General features: G+C 40.7%; 1 protein-coding gene across 1 annotated transcript in view; it reads right to left on the bottom strand.

Moving 5' to 3' along the window:
* LOC122928638 (trans-1,2-dihydrobenzene-1,2-diol dehydrogenase-like) overlaps positions 1 to 18,377 on the bottom strand; it is a 32,719-nt gene that overhangs the window by 902 nt on the left and 13,440 nt on the right. The window contains exons 2-6 of the mRNA XM_044281677.1: positions 15,029 to 15,140; positions 11,600 to 11,763; positions 11,160 to 11,412; positions 1,619 to 1,743; positions 176 to 326 (exon numbers count right to left, since the gene is read on the bottom strand). Of these exons, the coding sequence (XP_044137612.1) occupies positions 176 to 326; positions 1,619 to 1,743; positions 11,160 to 11,412; positions 11,600 to 11,763; positions 15,029 to 15,140 (805 nt within the window). The remainder of the gene's footprint in view (positions 1 to 175; positions 327 to 1,618; positions 1,744 to 11,159; positions 11,413 to 11,599; positions 11,764 to 15,028; positions 15,141 to 18,377) is intronic.

Below are 18,377 nucleotides of genomic sequence, written 5' to 3' on the forward strand. Positions count from 1 at the left end.
AATCTATTAGCTATCTGATGGGAATAATACTGTATAGGGATATTTCAGCCAGATTTCAATGGTGGGGCAAGACCTTGTAATACCTTAGTAACCCCTATGAAAGTTCTTAGTTGGTCCATTTTATGTTCATATTTAGACTGGCCAATAAGTAATGGACTACTAAAGTCCCCATTACCTTTCAGCAGACACTGCCGCACATGTTCCGCTTCATAGCTCAGTCCTGTGCTGTTAATAAAGTACATGTGTTTTGTAGTAGGGGGTGGAGGGTATTTAGTTTCCTTTCCATTAACTATTAGGGATGTAGGTGCCCACATAAAGGAAGGTATCTGGAGAAAAATAAACTATGGTTAGATCAAGTTTAAAAAAATCTAGCCAATCAATCGTGTATGAGAAACCGGATACACATGTGTCAATTACATGACTGTCCATTTTAGACAACACTTTGGTAAAATGATGGTCTTTAAACAATAAGTTGATCCTGGAGTTTCCTACTGCTGAGAATACCAGCAATAAACTGTAATCTGTGGATGAACCTTCCAGCAAGTGCTCAATTCCTCTGCAGCACTATTACAGGTCTGATTAGGTATTACACAATTCCTATTTAAAGGCTATGTATACCCTCAGAAGCAATTTTTTGATTGCATTTTACTCATTTTTGGCTAAAAACCATTTTTTCAATTGGCCTTTATTAAAAATATTGAGCTGTTCTGTCACAAAGGGTTAACCGTTTTCAAACTGTGTGATTAGTACTTTTATTTTCACTTTTGTGCCAGTCATCTAATAAACCTTATCGCTAAACTAATGAGAGGTCTGAGAACTGAGTTGTAATGAGTGTTTAAGAGGTCAGGGAGCAGAGATAAGGAGACCATCAGCTCCTGGTCTGACGGAAAAGACAGAAAATCCAAAGGGTGCTACTGGAGCATGTCAGCTCTGTACAGAAAAAAGAATGCCATATTTTTAAATAAAAAGATTGATAAAAAAAATGCTTTTTAGCTCAAAATGAGTACAATGCAATAAAAAATATAAAAAATGCCCCCAAAGGTGTACATAGCCTTTAAATAAGTGTGCCTTTTATGTAATGCTTGGACATGTTGGGTCCCCCAGAATTAGGGATGCTCTTTGTAGGCATTTGCTGCTTTGGCTAATATATTTGGACCCGGAACAGGAATCATCATCTATTACATATCAAAAGTAGAAAATCATTTTCATTTGAATTCAGACAGTTAGCGCTAGTTCACATGGCGACTTGTTTTTGGCAAAATCTGGCACATATTTCATAACAAAAAAAACTGTTTTTAACAGTTTTTCAATTTGAATGCTTCACTGAATGCGAACGGACACCGTGCCAGGCAAGGATATGTTATTTCTTGGCACAGTGGTGGAAGATAAATCACAGACACATCAGCACAGATCCTATTGAAAACAATGGAGGGGGTTAGTGTGGTCATGTGCTAGATTCCTCAGACAAAGAACTCTGTGAGGTGTCCTCTAGTGTTGCTGGTTCACAAGAACATTCTACTCCCAAGCTATTTTGTTACAAAATGAGCCTATTTGAGTTTTTAGAAGAAGCGATAATTTACATTTACCTATTTTTCCCTTCTGTAATACCATTTCATACCTGAATGATTCCTTTGGTACCACAGATAGCGGTTTGATTTGGCAGTTCAGTCAGCATAGTACAGGTGACGATAGCCTGGCGTTTCCCAGAGTACTGCAGGATAACACTCACTGTCTCAACAACACCTAATTTATAAAAAAAAATATAGTTGGTTATTTTTATATTTGTGGATGGAGTCGCCTTGTAAATGGATGCTCCAAATGAATTGTGTTATGCTTAGGGGATAGTGCATTAGGCTACTTTCACACTCGCGTTGTTTGAATCCGGCGTTCAATTCCGACACCGGAACTGCCCGCTGGATCCGGAAAAACGTGTGAAAACTGATTACATTTGAATCCTGATCAGGCTTTCGATCACAATGGAAAAATGCATTGGAAAAAACGGATCCGCCATTTATGGACTTTAACTTTTTTTTCCTATTTTTCGGGTTTAACATGCAAAAGCCGGATCCGTTTTGACTGAACACACGGCGTTAATGCAAGTCAATGGGAAAAAAGCCTGATCAGGCGTTCAGTCAAAGTGTTCAGGATTTTTGGCCGGAGGTAAAAATACTGCATGCTACGTTTTTCTGAAAAGCCTGATCAGTCAAAAAGACTGAACAGAAGACATCCTGATGCATCCTGAGGGACGGACTCTCCATTCAGAATGCATTAGGATAAAACTGATCAGTTCTTTTCCGGATTTGAGCCCCTAGGACGGAACTCAGCGCCGGAAAAGAAAAACGCTAGTGTGAAAGTAGCCTAAGTGTGTGCAATTTATCACCAGCCATTTTGTCTTAGAAGACTGGAGGGGTTATCAAAATTGATGTAAAGGAAAACTGGTTTAGTTGCCCCTAGCGACTAGAGTGATATTTCAAGCTCTAGAGCTCTGATAAATGTAAGGTGGAAACTGATTGGTTGCTAGGGGCAACAAAGCCAGTTTTCCTTAAAAGGGTTCTCCAGGAATTAAGAAAATGAAAATACTTAATTATTACTTTATCAAAAATATATTCTCAAATACCTTTCATTATTTATAATGGCCCGTTTTGTCTTGGGAGCAATCAGGAGAAACAAAATCTGTCCTGATCACACATGAGGACATGTTACTTTACAACACTGAGGTAAAGGGCTGCATCCTCCTCCTCTCTACTTGTCAGGGATTATGATCCTAAATACAGATAAGAACTTTAGCTGAATCTCTGGGGATATTAGTTAATGAGGAGACATGAAGTACAGAGATGACGGACAGGCTGTGGTAATGTGTTGTTTTGGTAATGTAGACTGCATACAAATGCTGCTGCTCATTAGCCACACCTCACCCTCCTCTAATGTCTCCTCATCATCTCCATTCCCACAGAAATTCACTTGTATTCAGGATTCCTGACAAGCAGAGCAGAGAGGAGGATGAGGCAGCAATATGGCTGATTATGGTGAAGTAACTTGTCCTCCTGTGTGATTAGGACAGGTTTGGTGTGTACTAATAGGATGGCCACCATTTTATTTCTCCTAATGATTGCTTCCTAGACAAAACAAGCCATTCTAAGTAATGAAAGGTATTTGTGAATATCTTTATCATAAAATAATATTAAAGTATTTTCATTTTTTAATTCCTGGAGAACCCCTTTAACACCAGTTTTGATAAATCTTCCCCTAGATTTTAAAAAGAATGGACCTCATTTATCAAAATAGTTAAACGATTAGTTACCCATAGCAACCAACCAGAGCTCAGCTTTCATTTCCTAAAGAGCTATGAAAAAATAAAAGCTGAACTCTGGTTGCTTTGCGCCACTAAAATAGTTTTACAGTTAGGCTGTTTTGATAAATGAGACCCAATATGTTTTTTTTTTGTAAGCAATAATGTAAATGTGCTATACTGAGTGCTATACTCACCAAATATGTGTAGGTCTCTCCCCTCTAGGCCACTGTGCATCTGAACCCGCTAATATATAGTTATATATTCAGCACTGCGGTCCATTCACAATGTTTCCCTTCAGAGCACCAATGTATGCGAAAAATGCAGAAGGGGACAGAGTGCTAAACCAGCACTGCAGCTCCTTCATTCCCAGGGTTGGTGGAGATCTTGATGACCCTCTCCAGTGGGATATGCCATTACTTTATAAGATGGGAAAGGCACAATATGGCGTATTAGGTAGGTACTGCGTCTTTTAAAGTACAGTACTGTATATAGTGTATTTGATTATCAGAGCCCATATTATTTGGATACAATTTGTCATTAACCCCCTTGGATACCAGAGTTTTTTTTTTATGTTTTCATTTTTCCCCCCAACTTTTCAATTTTTCCATTTATATAGCTGTATGAGGGTTTTATGGCCACAGTGTTTTGGGTTTTGTCCCTACAGCATTCCCTATGTGACAAAACTGACTGACCCATGCCCTTCATTCTCTGGGTCAGTCCAATTAAAACGATACCACATACAGTTGCATGAAAAAGTATGTGAACCCTTTCAAATGATATGGATTTCTGCACAAATTGGTCATAAAATGTGATCTGATCTTCATCTAAGTCACAACAATAGACAATCACAGTCTGCTTAAACTAATAACACGCAAAGAATTAAATGTTACCATGTTTTATTGAACACACCATGTAAACATTCACAGTGCAGGTGGAAAAAGTATGTGAACCGCTAGACTAATGACATGTCCAAGAGCTAATTGTAGTGAGGTGTCAGCCAACTGGAGTCCAATCAATGAGATGAGATTGGAGGTGTTGGTTACAGCTGCCCTGCCCTATAAAAAACACACACCAGTTCTGGGTTTGCTGTTCACAAGAAGTATTGCCTGATGTGAATGATGCCTTGCACAAAAGAGCTATCAGAAGACCTACGATTAAGAATTGTTGACTTGCATAAAGCTGGAAAGGGTTATAAAAGTTTCTCCAAAAGCCTTGCTGTTCATCAGTCCCATGGTAAGACAAATTGTCTATAAATGGAGAAAGTTCAGCTCTGCTGCTACTCTCCCTAGGAGTGGTTATCCTGTAAAGATGACTGCAAGAGCACACCGCAGACTGCTCAATGAGGTGAAGAAGAATCCTAGAGTGTTAGCTTACAAAAGTCTCTGGCATATGCTAACATCCCTGTTAGCGAATCTACGATACGTAAAACACTAAACAAGAATGGATTTCATGGGAGGATACCACAAAGGAAGCCACCACTGTCCAAAAAAAACATTGCTGCACGTTTGCACAAGAGCACCTGGATGTTCCACCGTACTGGCAAAATATTCTGTGGACAGATGAAACCAAAGTTGAGTTGTTTGGAAGAAACACACAACACTATGTGTGGTGAAAAAGAGGCACAGCACACCAACATCAAAACCTCATCCCAACTGTGAAGTATGGTGGTGGGGGCATCATGGTTTGGGGCTGCTTTGCTGCGTCAGGGCCTGGACGGATTGCTATCATTGAAGGAAAAATGAATTCAAGTTTATCAAGACATTTTGCAGGAGAACTTGAGGCCATCTGTCCACCAGCTGAAGCTCAACAGAAGATGGGTGTTGCAACAGGACAACGACCCAAAGAATAGAAGTAAATCAACAACAGAATGGCTTAAACAGAAGAAAATACGCCTTCTGGAGTTGCCCAGTCAGAGTCCTGACCTTAACTCGATTGAGATGCCGTGGCATGACCTCAAGAAAGCGATTCACACCAGACATCCCAAGAATATTGCTGAACTGAAACAGTTCTGTAAAGAGGAATGGTCAAGAATTACTCCTGACCATTGTGCACATCTGATCTGCAACTACAGGAAACGTTATTGCTGCCAAAGGAGGTTCAACCAGTTATTAAATCCAAAGGTTCACATACTTTTTCCACCTGCACTGTGAATGTTTACATGGTGTGTTCAATAAAAACATGGTTTATTTGTGTGTTTTTAGTTTAAGCAGACTGTGATTGTCTATTGTTGTGACTTAGATGAAGATCAGATCACATTTTATGACCAATTTGTGCAGAAATCTATATCATTCCAAAGGGTTCACATACTTTTTCTTGCCACTGTATGCACATATGTGTAGATTTTTTGTGTTTTAATAGTGAAAAAATAATAATTTAGAAAAAAAAATGTTTACGTCGCCATATTCTGATCCCATAACTTTTTTATAGTTATGTCTACTGAGCTGTGTGTGGGCTCATTTTTTGCAGGATGACCTGTAGTTTTTGTTGATACTATTTTGGAGTGTGTGTGACTTTTTGAACACATTTTATTTAATTTTATTTTGGTAAGTGAAGCAAAGAAAAAAGTAATAAATAAATACACTGCCTGTCCCCAAAAAAGTTGCCACCTGAATTTAACTAAGCAAATAGTTATGAGCCTCCTACTGGATAATTACTGCCTGGGTGATTATCTTTCAGCTGGCAACAAATTATTTAACCTCAACTGGTGCAATGAGTTGCTTCTCATTTCTTAAAAAAACATCTCGAAAGACACATCTTGTGGTCGTGGAAAAGATGTTAGTCTGTTTGAGAAGGGTCAAATCATTGGCTTGCATCAAGCAGAGAAAACATCTAAGGAGATTGCAGAAACTGTCCAACGCATTATTAAAAACTGGAAGGATAGTGGGGACCCTGAGGAAGAAATGTGGCGGGAAAAAAATCCTGAATGATTGTGATTGGCGATCACTTAAACGTTTGGTGAAATCAAATTGAAGAAAAACATTAAAACTCAGGGCTATGTATAATAGTGAAAGTAAGAGCATTTCCACACGCACAATGCAAAGGGAACTCAAGGGATTGGGACTGAACAGCTGTGTAGCTGTAACAAAACCACTAATCAGTGAGGCAAGCCAGAAAAAAAGGGTTCAATTTGCTAGGGAGCATAAAGATTGGACTCTGGAGCAATGGAAGAAGGTCATGTGGTCTAATGAGTCAAGATTTACCCTGTTCCAGAGTGATGGGCGCATCAGGGTAAGAAGAGAGGCAGATGAAGTGATACACACATCATGCCTAGTGCCTACTGTACAAGTCCTGGAGGCAGTGCTATGATCTGGGGTTGCTGCAGTTGGTCAGGTCTAGGTTCAGCAACAGTATGTGCTCCAAGAATGAGGTCAGCTGACTACCTGAACATACTGAATGACCAGGTTATTCCATCAATGGATTTGTTCTTTCCTGATGGCACGGGCATATTCCAAGATGACAATGTCAGGATTCAATGGGCTCAAATTGTGAAAGAGTGGCTCAGGGAGCATGAGTCATCATTTTCACACATGGATTGGCCACCACAGAGTCCAGACCTTAACCCCATTGAGAATCTTTTTTTTTTGGACAGGCAGTGTATTTTTATATTTTAATAGTACAGGCCTTTTTTCTGGACACGGCGATGCCCATGATGTTTATATTTTTTTATTGTTTATGTATTTCTATTTTTATTCTAGGTGAAGGGAAGTATTTAAATTATATATTTTTTTAATAAAATAAAAATTCCCAACATGATAACTGCAACTCTAATACACTGAGTCTCTTAAGACCCGTTTTAACCGGTGCTTCCGGGTTTTTTCAACATTTAGATGCCATGGTCGCACTTGACCATGGCATGTAAAGGGTTAAATGCCTGCAATCGGCATTATTACCGGTCACAGACATTAGTCGCAGACCTCTGCTGTTGGAAACAGCAGACCCGCCGGGTATGGCACAATTATGTCAGTGTTATCCAATACATTCCAGACCTTTAAGGGTTACATAGCATCATAACTCAATATAATGCTATGCGACCCTCGTCAGTGCTGGGAGGTCAGGATGGGAGCTGCGGCATACTCACGCTGCGAGTCCGGAGTCATGTGCAAGAGCGTTATACTGTAGTATATAATCTTGGTTTTGGCATACAAATACTGATCGTGTTAAAGTGGCATAAGGCTTTGTAGTTCACAGAACATATCATATAAGAATATGTTCTCTTAAAAGAAATATGTAATTAGAAAATGACTCATTGTTTAAATCATGTTTTTATGTTTAACATATTTTTAAATAATTTTGATGTTATTTTAAATTTTCCATGTCAATATCTATATTTAAGAAAAAAATAAATAAATCCTGCAGTTTTCACACTGGCAACTAAGCCTAATAATATGTGCCACTTCTTGGTCTGTCTGTACAGATCACTGTACTGCAGCTATCTGCTTATCTATACACAGAGGTGATATCGTTATAGGCAGGATTAGAATGAAAGATAAGACAGGATCCACCATTCACAATAGATGATTGTCAAAGCTCATCTATTCTTACACCAGGGGTGTAACTATAGGGGAAGCAGGGGAAGCGGCTGCTTTGGGGCCCTGACCCAGAAGGGGCCTATCCAGGAGGAGGAGGACTAAACGATTTTGTCAGGGCCCCCTCAACAGTATTACACAATGAAATTATATACTGTGACAGTATAGACAGTGTATAAAACGGATGGAACAGCTGCCGGGCCTGGTCTGAGAGAGAAACCTTTACTAGCCACAGGAATGGGGGCGGCATGAAAGGAAGGGGTTGTGAAAAAATTACTGGGGGAGGGGCCCCATTCAAAAATTTGCTGTGGGGCCCGGTCATTTCTAGTTACACCACTGTCTTACACTGTACAACAACCTCTGCACAGGGCATAGAGCATGCCCAGAAAACTCTCCCCTCCTGACCATTGTGTCTATGGACCATGGGGCTGCTGTAAAGCAATTTTCTTAATACTTTCTAAATGCTGTTAAGAACAGCTCAAGCAAGATGGCAGCCTCAAGCAATGATGCTCAGAAAACAGAATTTAAAAATCTGTGATCAGTAAATAAAGACAGATTAGAAATAAAGGATACGTGCTGCTATCTGGTTTTAACTGGCAGAAAACATTTTTGGTCACACATTTACTTTAAAAGCACGGCCTGTCACTGACATGTGATGATGCATATTAAAATGTTTTGTTTTTTTTAAGCTTGAGCTCTGAGGCATACAGAGGGTTCAGGTAAGACCCCATAAACACCTATCCGTGCCCTGTTATCAGCAGGTGTTGGTGCCCACTGCTCCTGGGGGGCCCACTGCGCTGCTTTGAGCGCTTCCATCAATACAGATGGAAGCGCTCATTGCTGGAGCGCAGGGAGCTTAGTCACATGAAAGCCTTTTTCAGCAGCATGCAGAGTCCAGCTGCCGCTGACACCCTTACAAGCTCCTGTGAGCGGAGCTTCAGACACGTCCCCTCTTCACTCCAGCAGATCAGCACCTTACCAGCTTCAGAAATGCCCCTGTACATAGGATGTGCTGCCTGAGGAGAAGAGAGACCCCAGGTGCAGACAGTCTGTGAGTGAGTCTGCACTGTGACTGTCTCTTCTCTGTGGGACAGGAGGGGGGGGGGGGGAGACGGGGAACTCTTCAAGCTGCTGCTGGATGCTGTACTAGACCAGCAGCTTCATGCTATGTAGTTGTTTTACTGCATCATTAAGCCGTTTGTCCCATGACACCTGCCCCTGCCCCCCATATCCTGTTCTTTCTCATCCTCATGGAGCCCCTTCTGTCTCCTTTCCTCCCCCATGTAGCCAGTGCTCCTGTTCCACCCTCCTATCTCCTATTGCTGCCCAGTACAGACTTCTGCCACTTCTTGTATGAATCCCCCTCAGGGCCTCCTACTTGCTGTGTCCACCCCTCCTGTCCATACAGTGTCCCCGGTCACCTGTCTCACTCCTGTGCCTCTCATGGTGGTGTCTAAACTGCATGCACCATAAGGACTTTCTAACGTCACAAGGTCATGTGACTGTGCCCCCCCCCCAGCAGCCCGTAATCTGCCCCCTTATACCCTGCATTGTGCCCTCTTACTAGAGATGAGCGAATTTCCGCTTATGAAATTCCGTTATGGATTCCGTTACCACAGACTATAATGCAATTCTATGACAGAATACATAACAGAATGCCTTTAGAGTCATTCCATTATTTATTCCGTCATAATAGAAGTCTATGGGCTGCAAAACGGATTCCTCCCGTTTCTGTTATGCAGGGGAGTCCTGCATAACGGAAACGGGACAGATCCATTATGCAGGCCATAGATTTTTATTATGACGGAATGAATAACGGAATGACTCTAAAGGCATTCCGTTATGCATTCCGTCAAAGAATTGCATTATGGTCCGTGGTAACTGAATGCGTAACGCAATTCTGCTTTTACCAGTAAACGAAGCGTGAACTAATTTCAAAATATGAAATTCGCTCATCTCTACCTCTTACTATACCCTGTACAGTACATCATCATTCTTTGCACTGTGCTCTCGTATATCCTTTTATCCCGTCACTGTATGGCGGTGTTATCCAATAACTGTATGGCCATAACTGTATCCCCTTCTCTGCCCATGCCACCTTTTTTAGACCTGGCAAGAGTTGGGAAAAGTTGCAGATTGCGCTCTGTCAGTACTTGGCGTCCTCCCCTCTGCTCCGCTGTGTACTATTGCTTATTCTGGCACTAAGGCTGGGTTCACCTCACATTTTTGCCATCTGTTTAGGCCCCATTCACACGTCCGCAATTTAGTTCCGCATTTTGCTGAACGGAATTTCAGACCCATTCACTTCTATGGGGCTGCACTTCCGGGTCCACATTTCCGCTCCCGAAAAAAATAGAACATGTCCTATTCTTGTCCGCAATTGCGCACAAGAATAGGCATATTCTATTAGTGCCAGCGATGTGCGGTCCGCAAAATGCAGAACGCACATTGCCCTGTCCATGTTTTGCGGATATGTGTCAAATATTAACACTGATTTTATCAGGTGTTCAAATACTTATGTTCAGCAGTGCAAGACAAATAAATTCTTTAAAAATCATACAATGTGATTTCCTGCATTTTTTTTTATTTTATTCTGCCTCTCAGAGTGGGAATGCACCTATATTATTTCTAAGTGGGAGAACTTGCAAAATCACAGGGTGTTCAAAGGGGAGTTCTAACTGCAAGGGGGCAATAGAGCTACAGGGGGCACTGCAGGAGGGTCCTTACAAATATTGGGTGCATTATGGATATTTTAATACTACTAGGGGTACTGTAGGGGCATTTTTTTGGACACAACATGTAGACATTGCTACTAATGGGACCACTCTTTGAAAGTATTATTACTATTGAGGGCGCTATTACTAATGAGGGCAGTCTGGGAGCACTATTACTATGGAGGACTATCTGTATGGCAGTATATTGTTTGTGGTATTGGGAGGAGCAGCAGGATGACAGTGACCTGTATAAATTTGGAAGCTGATTTGTAGAATCTTTACCAGTCCCCCATCTACCATGTGCCGCATAGTAATACTGGTGTCTTCTTATGTGGCAGAGACTTCTTTTCGTGATGTTCTGGACTAAATGGAGAAGAAAAGTAAAGTGCACAACTGAAATCTGTGGAGATATCACCTGTAAATTACTGGATCTGTCCCTGACCGATTCTTTTAAATGTGTTTTAATCTCTTTATTAGGAAGTAGGGTCACTATAAATTGATTTGGGGGAACAAACGCAATTTGCCTGCTCCACCTAGGGAACCGAACTACCTCATCCTGGCATTGAATGTATGACTTAGAATTTACTAGTCTATAGTTCTGACAATTTAATTGTGAGAGAAGCTTACCAGTGTCGTTCAGAAATCCTTTGGCAGTTATAGACTCTGGTTTTTCTCCATTAAATGCCATTGAGGAAAACTGTATGCAGTAACAGCCAATGTCCAGAAGTGCTCCTCCACCAAGTTCCTTTTCCACTACCCGAGGAACATTGAGCAAATTTACTCCAAATTCTGCCCGCACAACTTTTACTTCTCCAATAGCTTTCTGATGGAGCAGGGTACGGATCTGTTCATAGACAGGAAAAAAGCGGCTCCAGAAAGCCTATATGAGAGAGGGGAAGTTATACAGAATTGTACCCTTGGGTGACAGTCACAGTGGCCCTTCTATCTGCATCACCCTCACAGATTCACCAACCGTGATTTACATGTGTGCATCAGAGAACTACAGTATGCTTCAATGTAGGAAATTAGTCATGGTCATACAGAACATAAGGAATGGACAAACTTACCTCCATTAAAAAAACATTGTGTTTTCTTGCAGCTGAGGTGAGTTCCTTAACTTCTGTAAGATTCATGGCCATAGGTTTTTCACATAAGACATTTTTTCCATGGTTAAAAAATAGAAGAACCAAATCCCTATGGAAAGGATGAATGGCCCCAACATATACAACATCTAAGACAGAAATAACCAAGTTAAAATAAAAAGCAGATGAGAATATGTGTTTCATGGTGATGGTCGTAAGCTCTGCTTACAGTTGCAAGAAAAAGTATGTGAACCCTTTGGAATGATATGGATTTCTGCACAAATTGGTCATGTGATCTGATCTTCATCTAAGTCACAACAATAGGCAATCACAGTCTGTTTAAACTAATAAACACACAAAGAATTAAATGTTACCATGTTTTTATTGAACACACTATGTAAACATTCACAGTGCAGGTGGAAAAAGTATGTGAACCCCTAGACTAATGACATCTCCAAGAGCTAATTGGAGTGAGGTGGCAGCCAACTGGAATCCAATCAATGAGATGAGGTTGGAGGTGTTGGTTACAGCTGCCCTGCCCTATAAAAAACACACACCAGTTTTGGGTTTGCTTTTCAAAAGAAGCATTGCCTGATGTAAAAGCATGCCTCGCACAAAAGAGCTCTCAGACAACCTACGATTAAGAATTGTTGACTTGCATAAAGCTGTAAAGGGTTAAAAAATTATCTCCAAAAGCCTTGCTGTTCATCAGTCCACGGTAAGACAAATTGTCTATAAATGGAGAAATTTCAGCACAGCTGGTACTCTCCCTAGGAGTGGCCATCCTGTAAAGATGACTCCAAGAGCATAGCGCAGACTGCTCAATGAGGTGAAGAAGAATCCCAGAGTGTCAGCTAAAGACTTACAAATGTCTCTGGCATATGCTAACATCCCAGTGAATCTACGATGCGTAAAACACTAAACAAGAATGGCAAAGTATCACACTAAGCAGTACTGGCAAAATATTCTGTGGACAGATATACCCAAAGTTGAGTTGTTTAGAAGAAACACACAACACTATGTGTGGAGAAAAAGAGGCACAACACACCAACATCAAAACCTCATCCCTACTGTGAAGTATGGTGGTGGGGGCATCATGGTTTGGGGCTGCTTTGCTGCGTCAGGGCCTGGACGGATTGCTATCATTGAAGGAAAAATGAATTCCCAAGTTCATTAAGACATTTTGCAGGAGAACTTAAGGCCATCTGTCCACCAGCTGAAGCTCAGCAGAAGATGGGTGTTGCAACAGGACAACAAGCCAAAGCATAGAAGTAAATCAACAACAGAATGGCTTAAACAGAAGAAAATACGCCTTCTGGAGTAGCCCAGTCAGAGTCCTGACCTCAACCCGATTGAGATGCTATGGCATGACCTCAAGAAAGCAATTCACACCAGACATCCCAAGAATATTGCTTAACTGAAACAGTTCTGTAAAGAGGAATGGTCAAGAATTACTCCTGACTGTTGTGCACATCTGATCTGCAACTACAGGAAACGTTTGGTTGAAGTTATTGCTGCCAAAGGAGGTTCAACCGGCTATTAAATCCAAGGGTTCACATACTTTTTCCACCTGCACTGTGAATGTTTACATGGTGTGTTCAATAAAACATGGTAACATTTAATTATTTGTGTGTTATTAGTTTAAGCAGACTGTGACTGTCTATTGTTGTGACTTGTGAAGATGAAGATAAAGATCAGATCACATTTTATGACCAATTTATGCAGAAATCCATATCATTCCAAAGGGTTCACATACTTTTTCTTGCAACTGTATATTAAAGAAGTTACATGCAATTACAAAAGTATTCATTTCCAGATACTGGTTTGAAAACTGCAGAATATTTTTTATGGGACAACCCTTTTAAAATTCGACTCTATCATCAGGATGCTCAGGAGATATATGCCTGACATTGCCTTGTGACGGATGCTATAAAGTGGCATCGATCATACATCACCATACTATGGCATTCATCATCCATTGGATCCCATTGGAAAATAAAAATACTACACAGTATATGTGGTCTTCTATATTGGAAAGCACAGTCTGCTGCACTTTACTATAAACTTGAAAAATATTGTATATCAGTTCAGTTCTTATTGGCCAGAGGAGACCGTAAGGGCACTCTTTTGGCCACTGCAAGGAAATCAAACATTTGTTTCTAGGTTCTTCAAAAGAGAGCAATAAAAAAAGGGTTTGTTCAAAACAGGCATCCTTTGTAACTGCCTCCTGACATTTGACAAACATATATGTAAAGCTGATAAAGAAGCTGAGCCTTCTCTTTATGCGGCATATGTTTAATACAGCTGCCAGGATGGGAGAGCTGTGCATGGTATTGCAGCTAAGCCCCATTCACTTGAGCTCCTAGGCCACGTGATCAATAAACCTGTCGTTACTAGCCTAGGAAAAGCATAGAGAAGGCCACGGCACCCACAGGAGTGCTGCTGCATTCTCAAACAGCTGATCAACGGGGATCCAGGCTGTGGGACCCTCACTGATCAGATACTGATGACCTATCCAGAGGAGATAAGAATGTGGCTTAAATAAGTATTTATGACCTCTTAGTAATTTACAGTTATTAGAGGATAGGTCATCAATAAACAAGCCATCTCATGTTAATATTCACAAGAGGGAAAAAAAAAGTTAGATTTGTTTTAATATAAAAAAATAAAAATATTAAATTATAAAAATATTTCCCCCATATATCATATAAAACAATGATACATAAAAAAATTCAACATAGTCTAAACTGTTAAAATAGCATTATCTCACACTAAACACTGTAAAGAAAAAAAATCATAATGCCATAATTCTCATTTTTTTTTGTTAAAACAAAACCCCCAAAACAATGTCGGATTATGTTTTTTTTCTTTTTCTAATTCACACAATTTTTTTTGTTATATGGAACATTAAATGGTGCTACAAAAATATGACTCATTATGAAGAGGAACAAGCCCCCTTATGTTGACAGAAAAAAAAAAAGTTACAGCTCCTGAAAAGCAGGGATGAAAAAAAGAAAGAAAAAGAAAAATTGCTGCAACATAAAGGGATTAAGGGCTGAAGTCCCTTGGGCCCAACAGAGGAAATGATTCTGCGGGCCCACTCTCTGTGTATATAAGACCTTAAGGGCCCTGTTTTATTAAGGGTCCATTATTGTCAGAGCTTCGGCCAATGGAGGATCGTTTAGTACTCTGGTGGGACAGTGCAATCCTGTAAATGTTATCTTGGACCTTTAGAAATGAGATGTAGGTGCTCTAGTCTATAGCACCCATAATAACATGCTGTTAGATGCAAGACAAGTAGTAAAATCTCTTATATATCTAAAGGTCCCACTTCTCAACTTGTGACCAGAACTGTTCCCACTTTTTCATACCATCAGATCTAACAGTAAACCATAAACTGATTTCACCACTCACCAATGTCTAGATCTTTGGCAAGTTCTTCATATGTACCATAGGCTTTTGGTATGTTATGGTTTTGGGCAAATTGCTTGGCACGGTTCAGATCTCTGGCAGCCACCGCTACCGCCTGAAAAGAGCAAACAATATGAATATATCAGGGAAATCAGAACATTTCCATAATAAATTTAATGGTTTTTTATATGATTGTTAAAGAGGTTATCTCCTTAACCCCTTAGCGCAGAACGCCGTGCATGTACGGCGGGGAAAACTTTGCCAGAACGCAAAACGCCGTACATGCACGGCGTTCATTTAAATGCTCCCCTGCCGAGATCGCGCACCTGATGCGCATATTACCGTGCTGTATCGGGGACCAAACATCTCCCCCTTGACAGCCAGGGAACGATCAGCTGTGGTCCCGGCCGCAGATCACCGCCGGAGATCCCGTTCGTTCATATGAGCGATATCATGCGTGTGCGCGTGCGCGCACACATCTCCTCCTCTTCAGGCACCCGGCTGTCGCTGAAATGAGAGGATCGGAGATGAGAAATAGCTGTCTGAACATAATTCATTGTGATTGGTCCTGACTGTGGACCAATCACAATGAGTTATGTACAGGACGCTATCTCTCAACTTCGATCCTGTCATTTCAGTCAGAGAAGTTGGAGGCAGTGCAGTTAGACCTGTGATAAAACACACACACACACACAAAAGTGCCCCTCATCTGTCCCCTGTGATCCTCATCACCCCTCATTTGTTTCCTGTGCCCTTCATCACCCACTTATTAGTCCCCTGTGACCCTGTGCCTGTGTGCTGTCTGCCAATAGTGACAGTACATCAGCACCCCAGTCCCTGTCATCCATACCTGTTTTTGGCAAATCATTAGGGTTAGTTAGGGCGTTATTAGGGTTAGAGCTCTTATTTTAGGGTAAGTTAGACGTTTATTGAAAAAAAAATATATATATATATAAAAAAAAATAAAAAAAAATAATAATTAATTTATTTAATAAAAAATATTGGGGACGTCCGTACTTGTCCCCGATTATAAATACTCTGTTTCAACCCCCCCCCCCCATACCTCCGAACCTCTATCTTTTACCAGTAATATAAAGCTCCACAATTTTATTTTTCAATTTTTTCCTGAATATATATATATATATATATATATATATATACATTTTACAAAATGTCTCAACGGGTGTACAGCGCCGAGGAGGCTTATGAAATACTTGCCTCAGAGTCTGACGCTGACAGTGGAGAAGAAGAATCTTTTCTTGTGTATAGCTCTTCTTCTGATTCATCAATTGACGAACCCTCTCACAGACGCAGTAGAGTTAGCAGCGCATCAGCTTCTACAAATGACCCCAGCTGGACTTCTGCTACTAACTTTGTACCTCAGTTGCCGGACTTTACGGCCACTACAGGCATTCATGTGAACACTGCAGGGTTCACGGAAGCTGATTTTTTTCCACCTTTTTTTTCTGATGAATTGATAGACATGATGGTGGAGCAAACTAATATTTATGCCAATCAATTTTTAGCCGCCCACCCCAACTCATACTATGCAAGACCCCTTCAGTGGACTCCCACGACCCCTTTGGAGATAAAAATTTTTTGGGGTCTAATACTTAATATGGGGATAATTAAAAAACCATCACTACGGTCATATTGGAGTAATGACCTTCTACATCACACACCACTATACCGCACCATTATGTCAAGGACCCGATTCGAAAGTCTCCTGAAATTTCTACATTATAACAATAATGCAGATTGTCCACCCCCTAATGATCCTATATACGATCGTTTATACAAAATTCGGCCCATTATAGATCATTATAATCTCAAGTTTGCCCAGGTCTACACCCCCCAAAAGCATCTGTCCATTGATGAATCCCTTGTGCACTTCAAGGGCAGACTGCATTTTCGCCAATACCTGCCCAACAAACGGGCCAGATATGGCATCAAACTCTACAAACTATGTGAAAGCCAAAGTGGCTATACCCATAAATTTAGAGTTTACGAGGGAAAAGATTCAAAAATGGAACCCCCAGAGTGCCCCCCTCTCCTTGGAATAGCAGGAAAAATAGTATGGGACTTGATTCACCCCCTGCTAGGTCAAGGGTACAACTTGTACCTTGACAACTTCTACACAAGTGTCCCACTACTGAAATGCCTGTTTTCCAGAGACACTGTTGCATGCAGTACTATCCGACGAAACCAAAAACATCTGCCTAAAAATTTTATAGACCAAAGGATAAGAGTGAGGGAAAGCAGGGCAGTTTGCAATGATAACATGATGCTTGTTAAGTACAAAGACAAGCGTGACGTCTTTGTACTTACTACCATACATGCCGACAGATCAACCCCTGTTCCAGTTCGTGGATCCACAGAATTAGTCCCCAAACCTGTGTGCATCCAGGACTATAATAAGTTTATGGGAGGGGTGGATCTGTCAGACCAGGTACTGCAACCATACAGTGCCCTCCGCAAAACTCGGGCATGGTATAAAAAATTGGCATTGCACCTGACGCAAATTGCCCTCTATAATGCTTTTGTAATTTACAGAAGTCCAGGAAACAGAGGAAAATTCCTGCACTTTCAAGAAAAAGTAATAAAGAACTTTTTATTTGGGGAACAGGAAGGGGAAGGGAGCAGGGCCACAGGAAGTGAGAGCAGAATAATACGAGGACAGCATTTCCCTGGGGTAGTTCCCCCCACAGAGACACGGAGAAGGCCACAAAAAAGGTGTCGGGTATGTTCCAGAAATGGAATCAGGAAAGACACAATTCATCATTGTGAGACGTGCCCCTCAAAGCCGGGTCTTTGCATAAAAGATTGCTTTAGAATCTACCACAACTCTGTTGACTTTAACTAAACCCCCTTTGATCATTTTATAAAACACCCCCTTGAAACTGTATGCTGGTAAAAATTCTAGTTTCCCATTTCTCCACATTTCAATTGGCATTCTAATAAAACCCATAACAAAGCTAAAAATTCTCATTACACCCCTAGATGAATACCTTGACGGGTGTTATTTTACAAAAGGGGACTAGAACTTTGCTTACATATATATATATATATATATATATATATATAAAATTTGTAGGATACGGAATACATCAGGTGATGCTTATCAGTACACTGAACTTTACAGTGTGCCCATACAGTAGTTTACAGCCACATATGAAGTGTTGCCATATTCAGGAGAGAATGGGTAACAAATTGTGGGTGTAATTTAGTCTGTTACCCCTCGTGAAAATAAATAATGTGGGCCTAAAGAGACATTTTCTTGTAAAAAATTTAGATTTTCCTTTTTACAGCCAAATATTTCTAAATTCTATGAAACGCTTGTTGGGTCAAAGTG

Source organism: Bufo gargarizans, chromosome 2 (assembly GCF_014858855.1).
Source record: "Bufo gargarizans isolate SCDJY-AF-19 chromosome 2, ASM1485885v1, whole genome shotgun sequence".
Taxonomy (NCBI): domain Eukaryota; kingdom Metazoa; phylum Chordata; class Amphibia; order Anura; family Bufonidae; genus Bufo; species Bufo gargarizans.